This window comes from Chlorocebus sabaeus, chromosome 10 (assembly GCF_047675955.1).
Source record: "Chlorocebus sabaeus isolate Y175 chromosome 10, mChlSab1.0.hap1, whole genome shotgun sequence".
Classification (NCBI taxonomy): domain Eukaryota; kingdom Metazoa; phylum Chordata; class Mammalia; order Primates; family Cercopithecidae; genus Chlorocebus; species Chlorocebus sabaeus.
Window position 1 is genome coordinate 49090206 of NC_132913.1, and position 20049 is coordinate 49110254.

The 20049-nt window shown below is 35.6% G+C and overlaps 1 protein-coding gene across 16 annotated transcripts in view; it reads left to right on the plus strand.

Moving 5' to 3' along the window:
* SLC4A10 (solute carrier family 4 member 10) overlaps window positions 1-20049 on the plus strand; it is a 377604-nt gene that overhangs the window by 272882 nt on the left and 84673 nt on the right. For all 16 annotated transcript variants that reach the window (XM_007965141.3, XM_007965143.3, XM_007965144.3 and 13 more), the window contains 3 exons: window positions 123-280; window positions 3346-3433; window positions 18191-18337. In XM_007965141.3, the coding sequence (XP_007963332.1) occupies window positions 123-280; window positions 3346-3433; window positions 18191-18337 (393 nt within the window). The remainder of the gene's footprint in view (window positions 1-122; window positions 281-3345; window positions 3434-18190; window positions 18338-20049) is intronic.

Sequence of the window (20049 nt, forward strand, 5' to 3'; positions counted from 1 at the left end):
TGTGTGTATTTATTTAAACTATATTTATTCGTGGATTACTATATGTGAAGCACTGTGCAAGAATATGATTTACCAGATTTTTCCAATTTTGATTTATCATATTTACCTGGTGATGCTTGCAGGTTGATCTGCACTTTATGAAAAAGATTCCTCCAGGTGCTGAAGCATCAAACATCTTAGTGGGAGAACTGGAGTTCTTGGATCGAACTGTAGTTGCGTTTGTCAGGTTGTCTCCAGCTGTATTGCTTCAAGGACTGGCTGAAGTCCCAATCCCAACCAGGTAAGGAGTATAAAAGCATCTTTTGTATTTTTCTTAAACTATCTTTTTGTGGAAAGAAAATGAGGATTCAAGGTAATTTTATGTTAGAGTTTTGACTAGAAACTAATGTGAAATCCACAAAACTACAATTAATTTTTGTTTGTGGAGGAGGGGAAAAGTGCTTTAAAAATTATTCTATTATTTCCTCCCTTCTCTCAAGCTTCTGTTTCATTTTAGGCATATTCCTCATCTCAAGGTACCCTGAAGCCATATGAATTCTTTTTTTTTTTTTTTTTTTACATTTTTGGTAAAAGAAGTGGTAACATGTTAGCTTTTTCTCAAAGGTTGCATTAAATTGTCTGCTAAAGAAAGAAAGGATCCTGTGCATGAGTGTGGTCAAATTCAGAAATAGCAAAGTTACTAAGGTTTGCTTACACTTTAATAAGAAGGCCTTCAAAATACATTTAAGTGCCATCGTTAGGATAGCATCAAATATATGTTTCAATCCTAGGCATAGTGGGCTTCCCACACACAGGGTCTGTAGAATCACTGGTAGAAGTATTATCGCAGTGTGGTTGAATCAGAGTTAAAAGTACAAACTTAATTTGATGATCGGAACTTGTTTCTCATTTAACAATAAAATAACAACTTAGGGATAATACAAACTGAATTATGCTGTTTCTCATTTTTTAGAATAAGGCTATCCATTACTAAAACTGTAAAAAAAAGAAAAAAAGAAAGGAAGGAAAAACAGAATATCGACTTTAGCACATTAGGTTCCAAGCAATTTACCCAGGAACCTTGTTTTCTTCCATACTCCTACCATCAGTGTGATTCCAAAATGCAGATAGCCTTTTACTCTAGTCCTTTCCTGCAGCAAAACATGTCTATTTAGGGCCCCGTTCCCATATGGCTGGTGCCCTTTGTTTGATGCTACAGCTATCTCAAAAGCTGTTAGTGTGCCTCCTCTTCCAAACATTGAATGCCTTAGCCAAGTTACTTGATGAAAAGTTCAAGTACTGTATCAACTGTAGAATGTATGTCCTCTATGGATCTTTGGCCTTAACTCAAAATATAGCAGATTACATAACTCCCTGCTTTGATTATGGATAAAATATTCTACAACTATGGAATACACAGCCAGGAGAGGCCTCATTTTTTAAGAGCTCAGCTGACTGGAATGGGATGCAGTGTTTAAGTACCTATGTCTGACTATGGTTTGGGGGAGGAATCTAGTTACTGTTCAGATTATAGAAAGAAGTCTGTATTTATCCCGTTTGAGGGTTATTGAGATTTCTGATACACATCAACTTTTATGTACAAAGGGAAAGGATGAACTGAGTACATTAAAGTGGCATCTGACTATGTGATTCAGGTTATATATTTTCTATGGACAACCTGTAACCTATCCAAGGTTTCTGGGAGTCTGGGATTCATATGTAAGATGTTAAACTTGTTAATTGTAGAGTTACTATTATAGCAGTTGAAAATTTCTTTTCAGTCTGCCAAGCAGTGCATTTGTGTTCCACCACTTAGGAAGGTGTCTGGTGAACTATGAGCAAATGATGGCTATTTATGACAATGATAGTTCTTGTATTTAAAAAGAAGGAAAAGAAGAATTCCCACAAGTAGAAAAAAGCCGTGATGGGGTTATATACCCTTATTTGAAAACTGTCGGGTTTAAGTGACCTTATTTCACACTGAGATAGCAAAATATGTGTAGAGAACAATGGAGAAAAAAATTAGGGCCACTGTAGAGCAACTGTATGAGAAGAGATTTAAAGACAAGACTATTTAGTTAGGGAAGGTGAAAAATAGAAGATTAGTTGGACAAACAGAATAAAGAAAGCCATTCAGGGTTTCTAATTATCCTTTTTTGGGGAGGACAAAAGGGCATCCTGTTAATACAATGGCAACACATAGTAGAAATGTCAGAAAATAATCTTTTAGAACTTTAAAAATAGCCCATGGAATGGAAACCTGAAAAATAGCAAGATGTACATAGGTTAGGAAGTTTCTTAAAAAACTATTATAGTTGATAAAGCACCTGCCACCAAATTAAACCATTGCTGTTTTTAATGTCAACTGGACATTTCTACATAGTAGAAATTGGCTTGGGTTCAGTTGTCACTGACACACACACAAAGATATTGTCACATCCTCTAAAATTGTGTAATATTTGCCTCATATAAAAACATGTACGATCTCTAAAGATTATACCTATATGAGGAGTAGAATTATAGTAACTATTTTAGTACACCTTGTAAAGCCGTTAGTCTTCATACTTAATAGCATAAACCATTTAACAAATTAACACCATAGAATGATATGGCAGAATATAGGGCATTCTTTAATTTTCACAATTTCCCAGAAGGATTGACCTTCTCAGAGACAGAACAATCACCAGTCTGCTAAAGTTAGAGTGTCTATTGATTTCTTTAAAAGCACCACTTGTGATGATGAATTTGCCAAATGTTCGACCTAATTTAGATGGAATATTATAGTGCAGACACTATTTTTATTCCTCAGCATTACAAATAATAGATCATTAACTCCCCATTTTCTTCTACCTGGCTGATCTTTGATTCCTGACAATAATTTTTTATAATGAAAATTGCACATACACCTACTGTTTTTTGACTCTGTATTTTCTCTGTTTTGCTACTGTGTTACCTTTGCCCCCTTTGAACTGTTCGCCATTTTGCATACAAGTGAGTTTTCTTCCTTCCTATTTAGAAAGGTCTAATCAGATTTTAGTTTTCACACTTTCCTTCTTTAAGGATCATAGAATCCTTAAAATTCCCAATAGCAACTGCACATACTGTACAGATAACTAAACGGAGAAACACTGTGATTAAAAATCAATCAAAAAAACAGAAAACCATGCATTCCCATTGCTTGAGGATCTTAAGCATAAGAGTCAATCATGGTAAAATTTTTCAAAATAATAATGAACTATGAAAAACTATGAAAGTATTTGACATCATAATCTCCATTTTCAGTATTCCTTTGAGATGAGTGATTCTGTATTACTAAAATTATTTTTATATTTCTACCTTAAAACATTTTTTTCTTCTTAATTACAGATTTTTGTTCATTCTTCTGGGACCCCTGGGAAAGGGTCAACAGTACCATGAGATTGGCAGATCAATTGCAACCCTAATGACAGATGAGGTATTTATTCAAGTTCATTGGGAATATTTTCCCCCTCTAGGTATACCTAAAACTTTTGGAGGTCCTCTTTTCAAGACAGTGTGTTGTGAATCAGATTTCTCTGTATTGAATCCCATTCTCCCATGTCTCCACTATAAAATCTCCTTTAGAAAAATGTTTTCCAAAGTGATAATAAATTAACACCCATGAATATAATATTTTAAAACTTCATAGTGTAAAGAAATTTTTTCAGTGACACTTGGAATATATTATTAATATTCCCTTTATGGTATATGTGCTACCAAAGTAAGCACCATTGTTAATATCCTTGGAAATCTTGTTTTGAGTAAATAATTTCAAAGTCTAAAGAAAGAACAATAGCAGTTTATCTGAATAGTATACATGACCCCAAAATGCATGCAACATCTGTCAACTCTCTACAGTTGCCTAAATATAGATGTTTTTAACCTGGGAGTTTGGAAACTATTAGAGAAGCTGTAGATAGATTTCAAGGGGTTTGTGATTTCTGTGATAGAGCATGTAAATTTTTCTATGTAAAAATTTTGTATGTAGATTTTTGGGACTGGAAAAAGCTTTCATCAGCTTTTCAAACAGGTGTATGTCTCAAAAGTAGAAGATCTTTAAAGTAAGAACATAAAAGATGCATCATACCACTATTTTCCTTGACTTAGATTCTCCAACACATTATGGAAATTTGTTGTTATTGTTAACGGCAAGAGCAGATGCAGTAGATCACAGAAGGGGCATTAAATCAAAATTCAGTTGTAAATGAACAAATGGGATTATATACATCTAGATTTCATCTAAATAATTTAATAATGTTTTCATTGAAATACATGGCTGCAGATATTTGAAAATTCTGTAAAAAGAGCCAATTAGTATTATATATTACTTTTTCTATGTTTACAATAGCTAAAATTTGAACTTGTTTAGGGGGTTCAATATTATAAATTCTTCAATCTGTCCAAATTGTGTTTTACAGTGTTATATGAATTAGTTTTTGATATTTACACATAGGAAAGCAAAAGCTAGAAGAAAAACATTTTGTTCCCTCAGTTTTCAAAAGGAACCAACTTAATGAGTGTATTAGTTTACAATGACTGCCATAAGAAACTACCACAAATTGGGTGGCTTAAAATGACAGTAGTTTGTTTTCTCATATTTTTGAGGCTAGAAGTCTGAAGTCAAGGTGTCAGCAGAGCCACACTCCCTTCGAAGTCTCTAGGGAAGGATCCTTCCTTGTCTCTTCCATATTCTGGTAGCTCTTGGTCTTCCCTGGCTTGTGGCAACAGACCTTTGTTCTCTGTCTCCATCTTCACATGGCTTTCTCCCAGTTATCTCTGTGTGTCTTCTTATTTTCTGTTATGAAGACAGACATTTATTTGTCATTTGATTTCGGGCCCATCCTAAATACATCCAAATTGTTGAATTTAGGGCCCATCCTAATTCAGGATAATTTCATCTTGAGATACTTACCTTAATTACATCTCCAAAATCTTTATTTCAAATAAGGCCACATTCTGAGGCTCCAGGTTGATGTATATTTTGGGAAGAAATTATCCAATCCACTATAATGAATAACATATTCTATTTAGGAAATTTGCAAAAAGACAGGAGAATGAAAAAAAATAGGTTAATGAAGGCCATACACTTGATTTAACAGAACTCTCTCTGAGAAAACACTCACAGTATAAAAGCTCTTAGTATTTCCATATTGATTTGTATTAGTATTCTACAATTTAAGTATTATCACTTTCACATACATTTGTTTAATATTTTATTATATTTCAGACAAAAAATGTTTCCCCATCTAAGAAATTAGGGCATTATTTTAAGATATCTGTGGGGCATGAGACATGTGATAATGTGAGAGAGGATCCTACTGTGTCATGGAATGTACATGTACATCAGTGTATCTCTCTCCTCTTCATCCTCTACTTCCCCAGTTGGGAATCAGCATTTTTCTCAACAGAAAGATGTCAGTTCTAAAGATTTCTTGACTAATCAAGTGAACACAGAACAGGGAAATATCCATGTTCTATAAATTTCAGATTTAGGATGAGAACAGAGAAGGGGCTTCCATCTATTTATTTGATTAGTGAGAGCTACCTAATTTGAGAATAAGCATCAATCATATAATAAAGACTGAAATTTGAGCATAAGCATCAGTCACCTGATTAAAAAATACATTTTTTCAATTATTTACCCTTGAAAGTTTTAGAGCATGGCCTTAGGTAATCTTTGTAGATTATAGGATACAGAAGCAGAAACTCAACCAGAAAGCTACTCTAAAAGATAAGAGCTGTTAGTTTTAATAGGACATGGTAATTACAACAGGACATTGATTGAATATCAAAGACTATTTAAATATTTTTTAAAAAAGAAAACAGATTTGTATTGTTCAAAGCCCAGGTAAAGCAAGTATTCTGCTTATCTAATTGCTTTGAAGGCTATTGAATAATTGTACTAGGCCAGGTGTAATGGCTCACAACTGTAATCCCAGCACTTTGGGATCGCCAAGGTGGATGGATCACCTGAAGTCAGGAATTTGAGATCAGCCTGGCCAACATGGTGAAACCCCGTCTCTACTAAAAATACAAAAATTAGCTGGGTATGGTGGCGTATGCCTGTAGTCCCAGTTACTTGAGAGGCTGAGGGGGAGAATCACTTGAACCTGGAAAGTGGAAATGGCAGTGAGCCATGATTGCATCACTGCACTCCAGCCTGGGTGACGAAGCGAGACTCTGTCTCAAAAAAAGAAAGAAAAGAAAAAGGAAAAGAACAATTGTACTCATTAAGAATAGAATTTAATATGTTGATTCATTATTTACTTTGGTTAAAAAAATAGTTTATTGGATTGCATTATCAAACATAAATTCCATGAGAACAGTTACCATTTTAGCATTCAGTATTCACTTTTGTGCCCTGATTTTGCCAGGTGCTCAAATAAATATTCGTTGAGCTAAGTTCTATTTTTTTCCCCTCTCTGTACTTTGAACACTTACTAGGTAGACTGTCTTCCTTTTGTATTTTTAGACGTATCACAGTGTCTGACCCTCAGTCAGGGTTCAATAAATTTTTAAAACATGAATCAGACACTGAATATTCTAGTCATCATACCAATATTCTATCTTGAATCAAGCCAATAATTTATTTTCTTCATTTCTGTTGAGCTTTACTAGAGATAAATCATATGATTATGCTTACCAACACTGCTACCAATGTGTTGATCCCTTCACATTCTCAAAAATTATTAAGCACCCCAGAGCTTTTGTGTACATCGATATGTTGGTATTTACCACAGGAGAACTTAAAACTGAGAAATTTTTAAAATATGTGTTTATGAATTCATTCAAAAACAACAATAGGGCAGGTTCAGTGGCCCATGCCTGTAATCCCAGCACTTTCAGAACCTAAGGTGAGTGGATCACTTGATGTCACAAGTTTGAGACCAGCCTGGGCAGCATGGTGAAACCCTGTCTCTACAAAAAAATTCAAAAAAAATTAGCTGCATATAATCCCAGCTGCTCAGCTATTTGGGAGGCTGAGGTGGGAGGATGGCTTGAGCCAGGGAGGCAGAGGTTGCAGTGAGCTGAGATGGCACCACTGCTCTCCAGCCTGGGCAATAGAGCCAGACGTTGTCTCAAAATAAATATATAAATAGCAATAGTAAAACCATTACATGTTAGCATAAATAATACATTTTAATGAAAACAAAAACAAACAAAATACTAAGAGAGGCTTGTTTTTCTTTTTCTGGATATTTGAACTAACAGTTTCCTCTCTCTTCTAGATCTTAAGTCAACCCTGACAGCAAACATGCAGAACACATAGTAGCTACTTGGAAGAAATACACATGAAATGAGGTCTAGGTTTACCCCATCCTTTAAAAAAATTCTTTACTACTTAGAACAGCATATACTTTTGAAGCACATACTTTTAAAGAAGTGTTGGTTCAATCTGAATCTTGAGAGTTTTGAAGAAGTAGTCTCTACTTGATTCTGAATATTTTTAGATTCATTCATTTCTTATAATATTGCAGTCTGACTTTGGCACTGCCATTCTACTTGAACTGCTCTCAATAAAATTATCATTTACTAAGAATGTTATTACATGTTCAGTATGACATTATTGAACATCGCATTTTTCTTTTTTCCCATAAGAACTGCTAAATTTTGTTGTGTGCTTCGTTTTGACACTAAATCTCTGAGATCTTTTTTAATTGAAAGAATTTATTTTTATACAATTTCTAGTGTCATTTAGGATAAAATCAGGAAGAAAAAAATTGTTTGGTTGCTGTCTCAACCCCCAAATCATCCTCAATCTTAATTTTTTTCTTTGAATTTTTTAATATACTTTAAGTTATAGAATACATGTGCAGAACGTGCAGGTTTGTTACATAGTGTTATATAGGTATACACATGCCATGGTGGTTTGCTGCACCCATCAACATGTCATCTACATTAGGTATTTCTCCTAATGCTATCCCTTCCCTAGACTCCCACCCCTGAACCGGCCCCAGTGTGTGATGTTCCCCTTCCTGTGTCCGTGTGTTCTTGTTGTTCAGCTCCCATTTATAAGTGAGAACATGTGGTGTTTGGTTTTCTTTTCCTTTGTTAGTTTGCTGAGAATGATGGTTTCCACCTTCATCCATGTCCCTGCAAAGGATGTGAATTCATTCTTTTTTATGGCTGCATGCTATTCCATGGTGTATATGTGCCATATTTTCTTTATTCAGTCTGTCACTGATAAGCATTTGGTTTGGTTCCAAGTCTTTGCTATTGTGAATATTGCTGAAATAAACATACATAGTAGTATGTTTATATCTTTATAGTAGAATGTATCTTTATAGTATAGTATCTTTATAGTAGAATGATTTATAATCATTTGGGTATATACCCAGTAATGGGGTTGCTGGGTCAAATGATATTTCTGGTTCTAGATCCTTGAGGAATTGCCACACTGTCTTTCACAGTGGTTGAACTAATTTACACCCCCACCAACAGTGTAAAAGTGTTCCTATTTCTCCACATCCTCTCCAGCATCTGTTGTTTCCTGACTTTTTAATGATTGCCATTATAACTGGCGTGAGATGGTATCTCATTGTGGTTTTGATTTGCATTTCTCTAATGACCAGTGATGATGAGCTTTTTTTCTTGTTTTTTAGCCACACAAATGTCTTCTTTTGAGAAATTTCTGTTCATATCCTTTGCCCACTTTTTGCTGGGGTTGTTTTTTTCTTGTAAATTTGTTGAAGTTCTTTGTAAATTCTGGACATTAGCCCTTTGTCAGATGGAGAGATTGCAAAAATTTTTTCCCATTCTGTAGGTTGCCTGTTCATTCTGTTGATATTTCTTTGCTGTGCAGAGTTCTTTAGTGTTATTAGCTCCCATTTGTCAATTTTGGCTTTTGTTGCAATTGCTTTTGGTGTTTTAGTCATGAAGTCTTTGCCCATGCCTGTGTCCTGAACGGTATTGCCTAGATTTTCTTCTAGGGTTTTTATGACTTTAGGTCTTGTATTTAAGTCTTTAATCCATTTTGCGTTAATTTTTGTATAAGGTGTAAGGAAGGAGTCCAGTTTCAGTTTTCTGCATATGGCTAGCTAGTTTTCCCATCACCATTTATGAAATAGGAATAATTCCCCATTTCTTGTATTTGTCAGGTTTGTCCAAGATCAGATGGTTTTAGATGAGTGGCATTATTTCTGAGGTTTCTATTCTGTTCCATTGGTCTACGTATCGGTTTTGATACAAGTGCCATGTGGTTTTTCCACATAGTATAGTTTGAAGTCAGGTACTGTGATGCCTCCAGCTTTGTTCTTTTTGCTTAGGATTGTCATGGCTATACGGGCTCTATTTTTGGTTCCATATGAAATTTAAAGTAGTTTTTTCTAATTCTGTGAAGAAAGTCAATGGTAGCTTGATGGGGATAGCATTGAATCTATAAACTACTTTGGGCAATATCACTATTTTCACGATATTGATTCTTACTATTCATGAGCATGGAATATTTTTCCATTTGTTTGTGTCCTCTCTTATTTCCTCGAGCAGTGGTTTGTAGTTCTCCTTGAAGAGGTCCTTCATATCCCTTGTAAGTTGGATTCCTAGGTATTTAATTCTCTTTGTAGCAATTGTGAATGGGAGTTCACTCATGATTTGGCTCTCTGTCTGTTATTGGTATATATGAATGTTTGTGATTTTTGCACATTGATTTTTTATCCTGAGACTTTGCTGAAGTTGCTTATCAGCTTAAGGAGATTTTGGACTGAGACTGTGGGGTTTTCTAAATATACAATCATGTCATCTGCGAACAGAGGCAATTTGACTTCCTCTCTTCCTATTTGAATACCCTTTATTTCCTTCTCTTGCCTGGTTGCCCTGGCCAGAACTTCCAATACTATGTTGAATAGGAGTGGTAAGAGAGGGCATCCTTGTCTTGTGCCAGTTTTCAAAGGGAATGCTTCCAGCATATTCAGTATGATATTGGCTGTGGGTTTCTCATAAATAACTTATTATTTTGAGATCTGTTCCACCAATACCTAGTTTATTGAGAGTTTTTAGCATGAAAGGGTGTTGGTTTTTATTGAAGGTCTTTTCTGCATCTATTGGATAATCATGTGGTTTTTGTCATTGGTTCAATTTATGTGATGGATTACATTTATTTATTTCTGTGTGTTGAACCAGCCTTGCATCCCAGGGATGAATCGGACTTGATTGTGGTGGATAAGTTTTTTGATGTGCTGCTGGATTTGGTTTGCCAGTATTTTATTGAGGATTTTTGTATCGATGTTCATCAGGGATATTGGCCTGAAATTTTCTTTTTTTGTTGTGTCTCTGCCACATTTTGGTATCAAGATGATGCTGGCCTCATGAAATGAGTTAGGGAGGAGTCCCTCTTTTTCTATTGTTTGATATAGTTTCAGAAGGAAGTACCAGCTCCTCTTTGTACCTCTGGTAGAATTCGGCTATGAATCCATCTGGTCCTGGGCTTTTTCTGGTTGGTAGGCTATTAATTACTACCTCAGTTTCAGAACTTGTTATTGGCCTTTTCCAGGATTCAACTTCTTCCTGCTTTAGTCTTGGGATGGTGTATGTGTCCAGGAATTTATCCATTTCTTCTAGATTTTCTAGTTTATTTGTGTAGAGGTGTTTATAGTGTTCTCTAATGGTAATTTGTATTTCTGTGGGATCAGTGATGATCCCACATTTTTTATTGTGTCTATTTGATTCTTCTCTCTTTTCTTCTTTATTGTCTGGCTGGCAGTCTATCTATTTTGTTCATCTTTTCAAAAAACCAACTCTTGAAATCATTGATATTTTGAAGGGTTTTTTGTGTCTGTATCTTCTTTAGCTCTGCTCTGATCTTAGTTATTTCTTGTCTTCTGCTAGCTTTTGAATTTGTTTGCTCTTGCTTCTCTAGTTCTTTTAACTGTGATGTTAGGGTGTCAATTTTAGATCTTTCCTGCTTTCTCCTGTGGGCGTTTGGTGCTATAAATTTCCCTCTAAACACTGCTTCAGCTGTGTCCCAGAGATTCTGGTATGTTGTGTCTTTGTTCTCATTGGTTTCAAAGAACTTATTTATTTCTGCCTCAATTTTGCTATTTACCCAGTAGTATTTCAGGAGCCGGTTGTTCAGTTTCCATGTAGTTATGTGGTTTTGAGTGAGTTTCTTAATCCTGAGTTCTAATTTGATTGCACTGTGGTCTGAGAGACTGTTTGTTAGGATTTGTGTTCTTTTGCATTTGCTGAGGAGTGTTTTACTTCCAATTATGTGGTCAGTTTTAGAATATGTGTGATGTAGTGCTAAGAAGAATGTATATTCTGTTGATTTGGGGTAGAGAGTTCTACAGATGTCTATTAGGTCTGCTTGATCCAGAGCTGAGTTCCAGTCCTGAATATTCTTGTTGATTTTCTGTCTCATTGATCTGTCTAGTATTGAGAGTGGGGTGTTAAAGTCTCCCACTATTATTGTGTGGGAGTCTAAATTACTCTTTGTAGTTCTTTAAGAACTTGCTTTATGAATCTGGGTGCTCCTGTATTGGGTGCATATATATTTAGGATAGTTAGCTCTTCTTGTTGAATTGATCCCTTTACCATTAAGTAATGTCCTTCTTTGTCTTTTTTGATCTTTGTCAGTTTAAAGCCTGTTTTATTGGAGACTAGGATTGCAACCCCTGTTTGTTTTTTGCTTTCCATTTGCTTGGTAAATGTTCCTCCATCCCTTTATTTTGAGCCTGTGTGTGTCTTTGCCCATGAGATGGGTCTCCTGAATACAGAAACTGATGGATCTTGACTCTTTATCCAATTTGCCAGTCTGTGTCCTTTAATTGGGGCATTTAGCCCATTTATATTTAAGGTTAATATTGTTATATGTGGATTTGATCATGTCATTATGATGCTAGCTGGTTATTTTGCCCATTAATCGATTACCCGCAGTTTCTTCATAGTGTCAATGGTCTTTACAATTTGTTGTATTTTTCAGTGGAAGGTACCAGTTTTTCCTTTCCATATTTAGGACTTCCTTCAGGAGCTCTTATAAGGCAGGCCTGGTGGTGACAAAAATCTCTCAGCATTTGCTTGTCTGTAAAGGATTTTATTTCTCCTTCGCTTATGAACTTAGTTTGGCTGGATATGAAAGTCTGGGCTGAAATTTATTCTCTTTAAGAATGTTGAATATTGGCCCCCACTCTTTTCTGTCATGTAGGGTTTCTACAGAGAGATCCACTGTTAGTCTGATGGGTTTCCCTTTGTTGTTAACCCGACCTTTCTCTCTGGCTGCCCTTAATATTTTTCCCTTCTTTTCAACCTTGGTGAATCTGATGATTTTGTGTCTTGGGGTTGTTCTTCTCGAGGAGTATCTTTGTAGTGTTCTCTGTATTTCCTGAATTAGAACATTGGCCTGCCTTGCTCAGTTGGGGAAGTTTTCCTGGATAATATCTTGAAGAATGTTTTCCAACTTGGTCCCATTCTCCCCACCACTTTTAGGTATACCAGTCAAATGTAGGTTTGGTCTTTTCACATGGTCCCATATTTCTTAGAGGCATTGTTCTTTCCTTTTCATTATTTTTTCTCTAATCTTGTCTTCATGCTTTATTTTATTAAATAGATCTTCACTCTCTAATATCCTTTGTTCTGCTTGCTTGATTCAGCTATTGATACTTGTGTATGCTTCACAAAGTTCTTGTGTTGTGGTTTTCAGCTCCATCAGGTCATTTATGTTCTTCTCTAGCTGGTTATTTTAGTTAGCAATTCCTCTAACCTTTCTTCAAGGTTCTTAGCTTCCTTGCCTTGGGTTAGAAAATGCTCCTTTAGCTTGAAGAAGTTTGTTATTAACCACCTTCTGAAGCCTTCTTCTGTCAATTCATCAAACTCATTCTCCATCCAGTTTTGTTCCCTTGCTGGCAAGGAGTTGTGATCCTTTGGAGGAGAAGAGGCATTCTGTTTTTTGGAATTTTCAGCCTTTTTGCACTGAAAAATGTTCTTTTTTTAATTAAACCAATAGTCTAGTGAAAAGACAGACTAACATATAAAAAGTAAAATATATGGCCTGTGGTGATAAGTGCTGTGAAGAAAATAATCGTGAAAGCAGAAAAGGGAGGTAGAGGTGGGCTGGGGAGAGTTATAAGTTAAAATAAAGTGGTCAGAGAAGATTTTACTGAGGAGATATTTTACAAAGATCATAAAGGAAGAAAGAGAGCGACCTATGTAGTTACCTGAGGGAAGAGCTTTCCAAGCAAAAGGATAAACAAGGGCAAGGGCTTTGGGACAGGAGTGTGCCTGGAACATGTGGGGAACAAGGAGGACAACATGGCTGGGCAGAAGTGAGAAATGGAGGGAGCAGCAGGGGATGAGGTCAGAGAGGTTGTCGGATGGGGGTCAGTCTGTACCGGGTATTTGTAGGTCATCTAAGGACATTGAGTGAGTTGGGAAGCAAACAGAAGATTTTTATTAGAGTTGACATGATTTGTCTTACATTTAACAATGTCGGCTGGGCACGGTGGCTCATGCCTGTAATCCCAGTACTTTGGGAGGCTGAGGTGGGCAGATCACCCAAGGTCGGGAGTTAGAGACCAGCTTGACCAACATGGAGAAACCCCGTCTCTACTAAAAATACAAAATTAGCCGGACATGGTGGCACATGCCTGCAATCCCAGTTTCTCAGGAGACTGAGACAGGAAAATCACTTGAACCTGTAAGGTGGAGGTTGTGGTGAGTTGAAATTGCACCACTGCACTCCAGCCTGGGCAACAAGAGTGAAACTCCATCCAAAAAAAAAAGAAAAATTGTCACTTGGCTGCTGTGTTCAGAATAGACCATGGAGAAGCACGGATGAAAGCAGAGAGACCACTTCAGAGGTGATTGCCACAGTGTAGGCAAGCAGTGCTGGTGAGAAAGAAATCAGTGCAATTCCAATCCAAATTCCAACAAGATTTACTGAGGAGCTTGAAAAGCTTATTCTAATATCCAAAAGAACTATCAGAAATATCTGAAAATTCCAAGAATAGTAAAAACTTTCTTGAAAGAAAATGAAATAAAACCTCATATGCTGGAATTTCTTCCTAATTCCTTGTTGAGAACTTTTCTCCTTAATTTTTCATTCTGGTTTCTTCATCACAAGTTTTTTCCTCCTTCCTATATCATTTCTATCTGTTCACAAAGATGATGTAGAATCTCCTATCTTATAAGAAGAAGCAAATGAAAGGAAGCAAGGAAGAGGAGGAGAGGAATGGAAACAGGGAGGGAAGAAGGAAAGGCATTTCTTGGTGGTATGAATTTGGACAAGTTAAATAACCTGAACTCTCTCTGCCTCAGTTTCCTCATCCTTAAACCAGGAATGATAATAATTGTACTTATTTCATGTTTTTTTGTGATTAGTATATACTTATTGCCTACTATATGCTAGAGATAAGGTGGTAGAAATTAAAGACATGGTCACTGGCCTCATAGAACAACCCTGAAATCATCCTTGACTGCTTTAGTTCTTTCACATCCCAAATCCAATCTATCAGCAAATCTTCCTGGGTTAACTTTCACAATAGATCCAGAATCTTACCACTGTAGTTCTCATTTTCTGCACTGTTACCCCCTGGCTTCCACTGTCATCACTGGGTTCTTGTCACCATTATTATTCTATTATTGCAATAGCCTCTTTTTTTTTTCTGCCCTTACCCCACTTCATCCTATTCTCAACACAACAGCTAGAGCAATCCCTCTTCTGCTGAAGACCTTCTAATGGCTTCCTAGCTCATTCAGAGTAAAAGTCTAAGTTCTTATGATGACCTACAAAGTCCTACAAGATGTCCTTCCACCTCCTCCACCTTGCTTCTTAGATGTCATCTGCTACTTTCCCTCTTGCCGCTTCTTAAAGCATGCTCCCACCTTGCCTCTTAGACGTCATCTGCTACTTTAAAGCATGCTCCCACCTTGCCTCTTAGACGTCATCTGCTACTTTAAAGCATGCTCCCACCTTGCCTCTTAGACGTCATCTGCTACTTTCCCTCTTGCCGCTTCTCAAAGCATACTCCACACTGGTAATTCTGTCTGCCTGGAAAGCTCTTGCTCCTGATAATGACAGGGCAAGCATCCTTACCTTCTTCAGGTCCTTGCTGAAATGTCTACTCATTAAGACCTTCCTTAATCACCTTATTTAAAATTGCAACAGTCCCCAGTCATACCTTTATTCCCCTTTTCTGCTTCATTTTTCTCCATAACACTTTCCATCGTCTACCAAAATATACACTCATTTATATTGTTTATTTTCCATCTCATCCCTCCCCTTAGAATGTAAGCCCCATGAGGGGGTGAATTTTTCTTGGTTTCGTTCACTGCTCTATCACTAGCACTTAAATAGTTTGATAAATATTTACTGAGTGAACGTTCAAAGCTCATGTTTTACCAGAGAAAACAGGCATTGAACAACTAATTATATAATTAATAATTAATTATAATGAATAATTATAATTACAGTGAAAGCTATCAAGAAAAAGAAGATGTTAAGATTATTAACAAAGCATATCATCTTTTTTGAGAAGGGGATCAGGGAAGTCAGGGGGTCAACTGAAATCAGACTGTTAGGTTAGCTAGACAAAGAAAAGGTAGAAGAGGAATGTAAAATAATTAGGTTATTGATAAAATTTGTGATAGGGAAACAATAGTAAGTACTATGTATGATTTAAAATTATACAAATTATGGCATCTATACCCTTAGGGAGCTTTAAAATAATAGGAAATCTGTTGTCCTGGATGAATTTGGATATTTGTCTACCTAAAACAGGGTATAGGATCATGTGATCTTTCAAAGCAGTTTTCTAATTAAATGTGATCAAATTAAGAAAGATTTCAAGAGAGTTGTTACTAACAGGAAAATAGTAGAGTTGCTAAACTCTCATTGAGGACTAAGAACTTTTGCAATTCTTAAGTGTTCCAGTTAGGTCTCAGGGCCATGTAACCATCTTTAGAAGAGGCTTGTGGCATGGAAATCTGTATTTTTAATATTTGAAAAATCTCCTTCTCAAAATACAACTAAACCATTAATAGATCTTTGATATTTTTGTATTATCCTAAGCAAAGTCTGTTTTATCAGACCAATAATGTTTTGTGAAGTGTTCTTAGTTGGAAAGTCAAGAAAAAGCTTTCTAAAATGATCATTATTACTTAACAGTTTATATTGAGTATCAAACCAGAAATGGAAACAAATGGTCTGAAAGTAGAATAGAATATTTGAAAGCAGGATTTTCCTGGCAATTTTGGGACATTTGGTCACTGTAATTTAGGCCAGCATAAAGAATGCTATAGGAGTCCCTAGTCTCAAATACTTGTATCATTTCATCCCAAGTGAAATTTAAAGTTCCAGAAATATTTATATTATGTTCAGTGTAAATCAATTTTTTCTCTTTATCTTTTATTTTCCACACTTACTATATTAAGTACATAATTCCTATATATGTTAAGATAAATTAGGTTAGGTTACAGGAATAACCAACTAAAATATTAATGGCTTAAAACAATAAGGGTTTATTTCTATCATGCTAAATGTTCATCAAGATCTAGGAGAGAGACTCTGCTCATTATAATCACTTAGGCTCCCTGCACTTATAGAAGCTCTATCTGTACCTGTGTTTTCTCAGTCACTAAACCAGAAAAAAAGCAATGTGATAAATTACACATTGGTACTCATAACTTCCATTCAAAAGTGACATATGTACACCCAAGTAGAATATACCTAATCCAAATATCAAAGAAGGCAAAGAAGTACAATCTTACCACGTGGTCTAGAAGAAAACCTAGAATATCTGTGAACACCCTAAATGACTAACACAGCACATGTGTGTGGAGGGGAGGTGGAGGGGATAAGTATGAAATGTAACTCATACTTTGTGTGGAAATACACTTTCTGTACTGCAAAGATATAATATGTAGTTGGCCCTCTGTATCTTCAGGCTCTGCACTCTTGAACTTAACTGCAAATCAAAAATATTTGAAAAGTCAGGGTACAGTAGCTCACACCTATAATCCCAGCACTTTGGGAGGTCAAGGTGGAGGATGGTTTGGGACCAGGAGTTCAAGACCAGCCCAGGCAACATAGCAAGACCCTGTCTCTACAATAATTTTTTTTTTTTTAAATTAGCCAGGTTTTGTGGTATACACCTGTAGTCCCAGCTACTCAGAAGCTAGGAGCTTAAGCAGGAGCTTAAGCCTAGGAGTTCAAGGCTGCAGTGAGCTATGACTGTGCCACTGCATTCCAGCCTGCATGACAGAGCGAGACCCTGCCTCTAAAAACAAAAATCAAACATATTTCAGGGGGGACAATAAAAAATAACAACGTTACAATAAAAACCATATGCATAAAAATTGTATAGTATAGCAACTATTTATATAGCATATACATTGTGTAGATATTATAATAATCTAGAAATGATTTAAAGTACAGATGCTTCTCAACTTTCAATGGGGGGTTGTGTCCCCCCATTGAAAATATCTTAAGTGGAAACTATGTTTTTGACTTATGATGTTTTCAACTTGTGATAGATTTATCCAGACTTAACCCCAATGAAAGTTGAGGGGTCTACTCAATGCATGTCACTTTTGCACCATCATAAAGTCAAAAGATTGTAAGAGAAACTATAGAAAGTTGGGGACCCTCTAAATACAGGAGGATATGCATAGGGTATGTGTAAATACTGCTCCATTTTATATAAGGAAATCAAGTATCCATAGATTTTTGGTATCTGCAGGGAATCCTGGAACCAGTCCCCCAAAGATACTGAGGAATGACTATATATCCAGAAAATACTAATTTATAACCTTAGTATTATTTTCAAAATTGAAATAAAATTAACCCTTTAAATTAATTTATTTATACCAGGGTATAAATACTGCTGAAATTTCCAACACATTTTACAAATTTTTATTTCTATTTTTAAGCAAAGGCTTCCTCCGGGAACTGATTTTCCCATACATAAATAACTTTTGCCTAATTCTAGTTTAATGAGCTTCCTTTCATCCTCCTTTTTCTTTCTCTTACTCCTTCCCTCTAGAAATTTCAACATTCATCTGACATCTTAAGAAAAATAGTTACCTATATGGATCCATAAAATAAATTATAATATTTTACATTATAAACTTCTTTAGAGTCAGAGCTGTCTGTTTCTTCAAATTGTTATAATCACATGTGAGATAACTGTGTTGAAAACACTGAACACATTAATATTTTATAATCATTTTTAAACTATAAATAATATTTCTATTTCTTCTAAAGGTATTTCATGATGTGGCTTATAAAGCTAAAGATCGTAATGACTTGGTATCAGGAATTGATGAGTTTCTGGATCAGGTTACTGTTCTCCCTCCTGGAGAATGGGATCCAAGCATCCGAATAGAGCCTCCCAAAAATGTACCTTCCCAGGTATGTATATTTGAAGACATTTTTTGAAATTGAATATTTTTTGTCTTTTAAATGCATGTTTCACAATAGCATAATCCATCAAGAAGATTCAAATGATTGAAATGATAGCCTCGAAGGCAGAAGGGGCATGAAGTTACAAGATATTTCTTAATACTCTCCAACACACATTACTGAGAAACTTGGCAGTTTGATGACAACCTACTAATCAAACAGTGCCATATACCTGGAAAGATTTTAGCTCCTACTTAACATGTATTATACAAGAGGAAGATTAAAATTGTAATAACAATATAAAATATGGCCTGAGAGAAAGCCCATTACTGTCCTTCTATGTTTTGATACATCACTTTGAAATTGGCAAGCATTAGGAAAATTCAAAGACATGACTTAATCATATTATGTAGAAAACTCCACATTTATTACTGCTAATCACAGTAAATATTGGGAAGATTTTAAAATTCTAATTCTTATATTTGTATTGCTTTTGTGTGGATGTATGATATAAAGATTTTTTTAATTTTGCGTATGAACATATAATGGATATTTTACCCATCATACAATCCAGAAAGATAGAAATATAAAGCATTGCTATTTTCTAGGGTCACTTTTTAAATTGCAGTCATGACTATTAAGAATGATGACCAAATGTTTGTTAAGCTCACTCCTCACACTGCCACCTCTATGCCTACTGAATCTGCCTCCCACAGCCCTCCCAAGTTGTTACGTACTTAGTCTTGCCTTTGGCCTTTGCCCTGTGGAGTTCAGCCTGGTCTGACTCTGCTGCCCTATTGGAAGCGACAGATGGTCTAATTGACCCAGCTCTGGAATTAGAAATTTTCCTGCTTTGCCAGAGGTGGGCAAATGAGCAGTTGTACCACTCAACCATGAGTACTTAAAAAGGGTATCTCAATTTCACTGTCAGTTTAAAGAAACTCTATGGATACCTCATTTTTATATTTTCATTTTGAAGTCATTTCATAATTATTAAAGACTATTTCCTTTTCTCAAAACTTACCATTTTGTGATTCTGTAACTGCTACCACATTTTTCAGCTGATCTATTACTAAAATAAAAACAGTTGCCTAATAATTAATTATAGGGGTTATAGATTGTCTCATTCCTGTACTTGTAGAATACATCTTTATACTAATGATATTAGAAAAGGCAATATAATGCTTCCTGAATATGTAGAAACTCCTTAATTAATATTATTTGGAGAAATTCAGCAAAATATTAACACATTCAGAATGAGGCTTTAAAATTCACTGTAACACCAATTAGCTATTGAAACATTAAAGATGAAGTTAAGTGTTTTTGAAAACAGCTTTGTGAACAATAATGTTTTTGAGGCAAATTGAGTGATGGGAGGCCAATATTGTTTATGATTTTATGACACCCTTTAAAATCAGAATTAATTATCGGATTCTGGGTATTGAGAGGCAGTCGTAAAAAGAACATCGAATTAAGAATCAGGGCATCTGGGTTCTGCAATTGTCTATATATGTATGACCTTGAACAAATGTTTTAACCTCTCTGTTGATGCTCTATATCAGCACTGTCCAACAGTCCTCTGCAATAATGGAAATATTCCATATCTATGCTGTCTAGTAATCAGGCCACTAGTAAGCATTAGAAATGTTGCTACTGTGACTAAAGAACAGAATTTTTCATTTTAATTACCATAAATGTAAATAGACATATGCAGTTTGTGG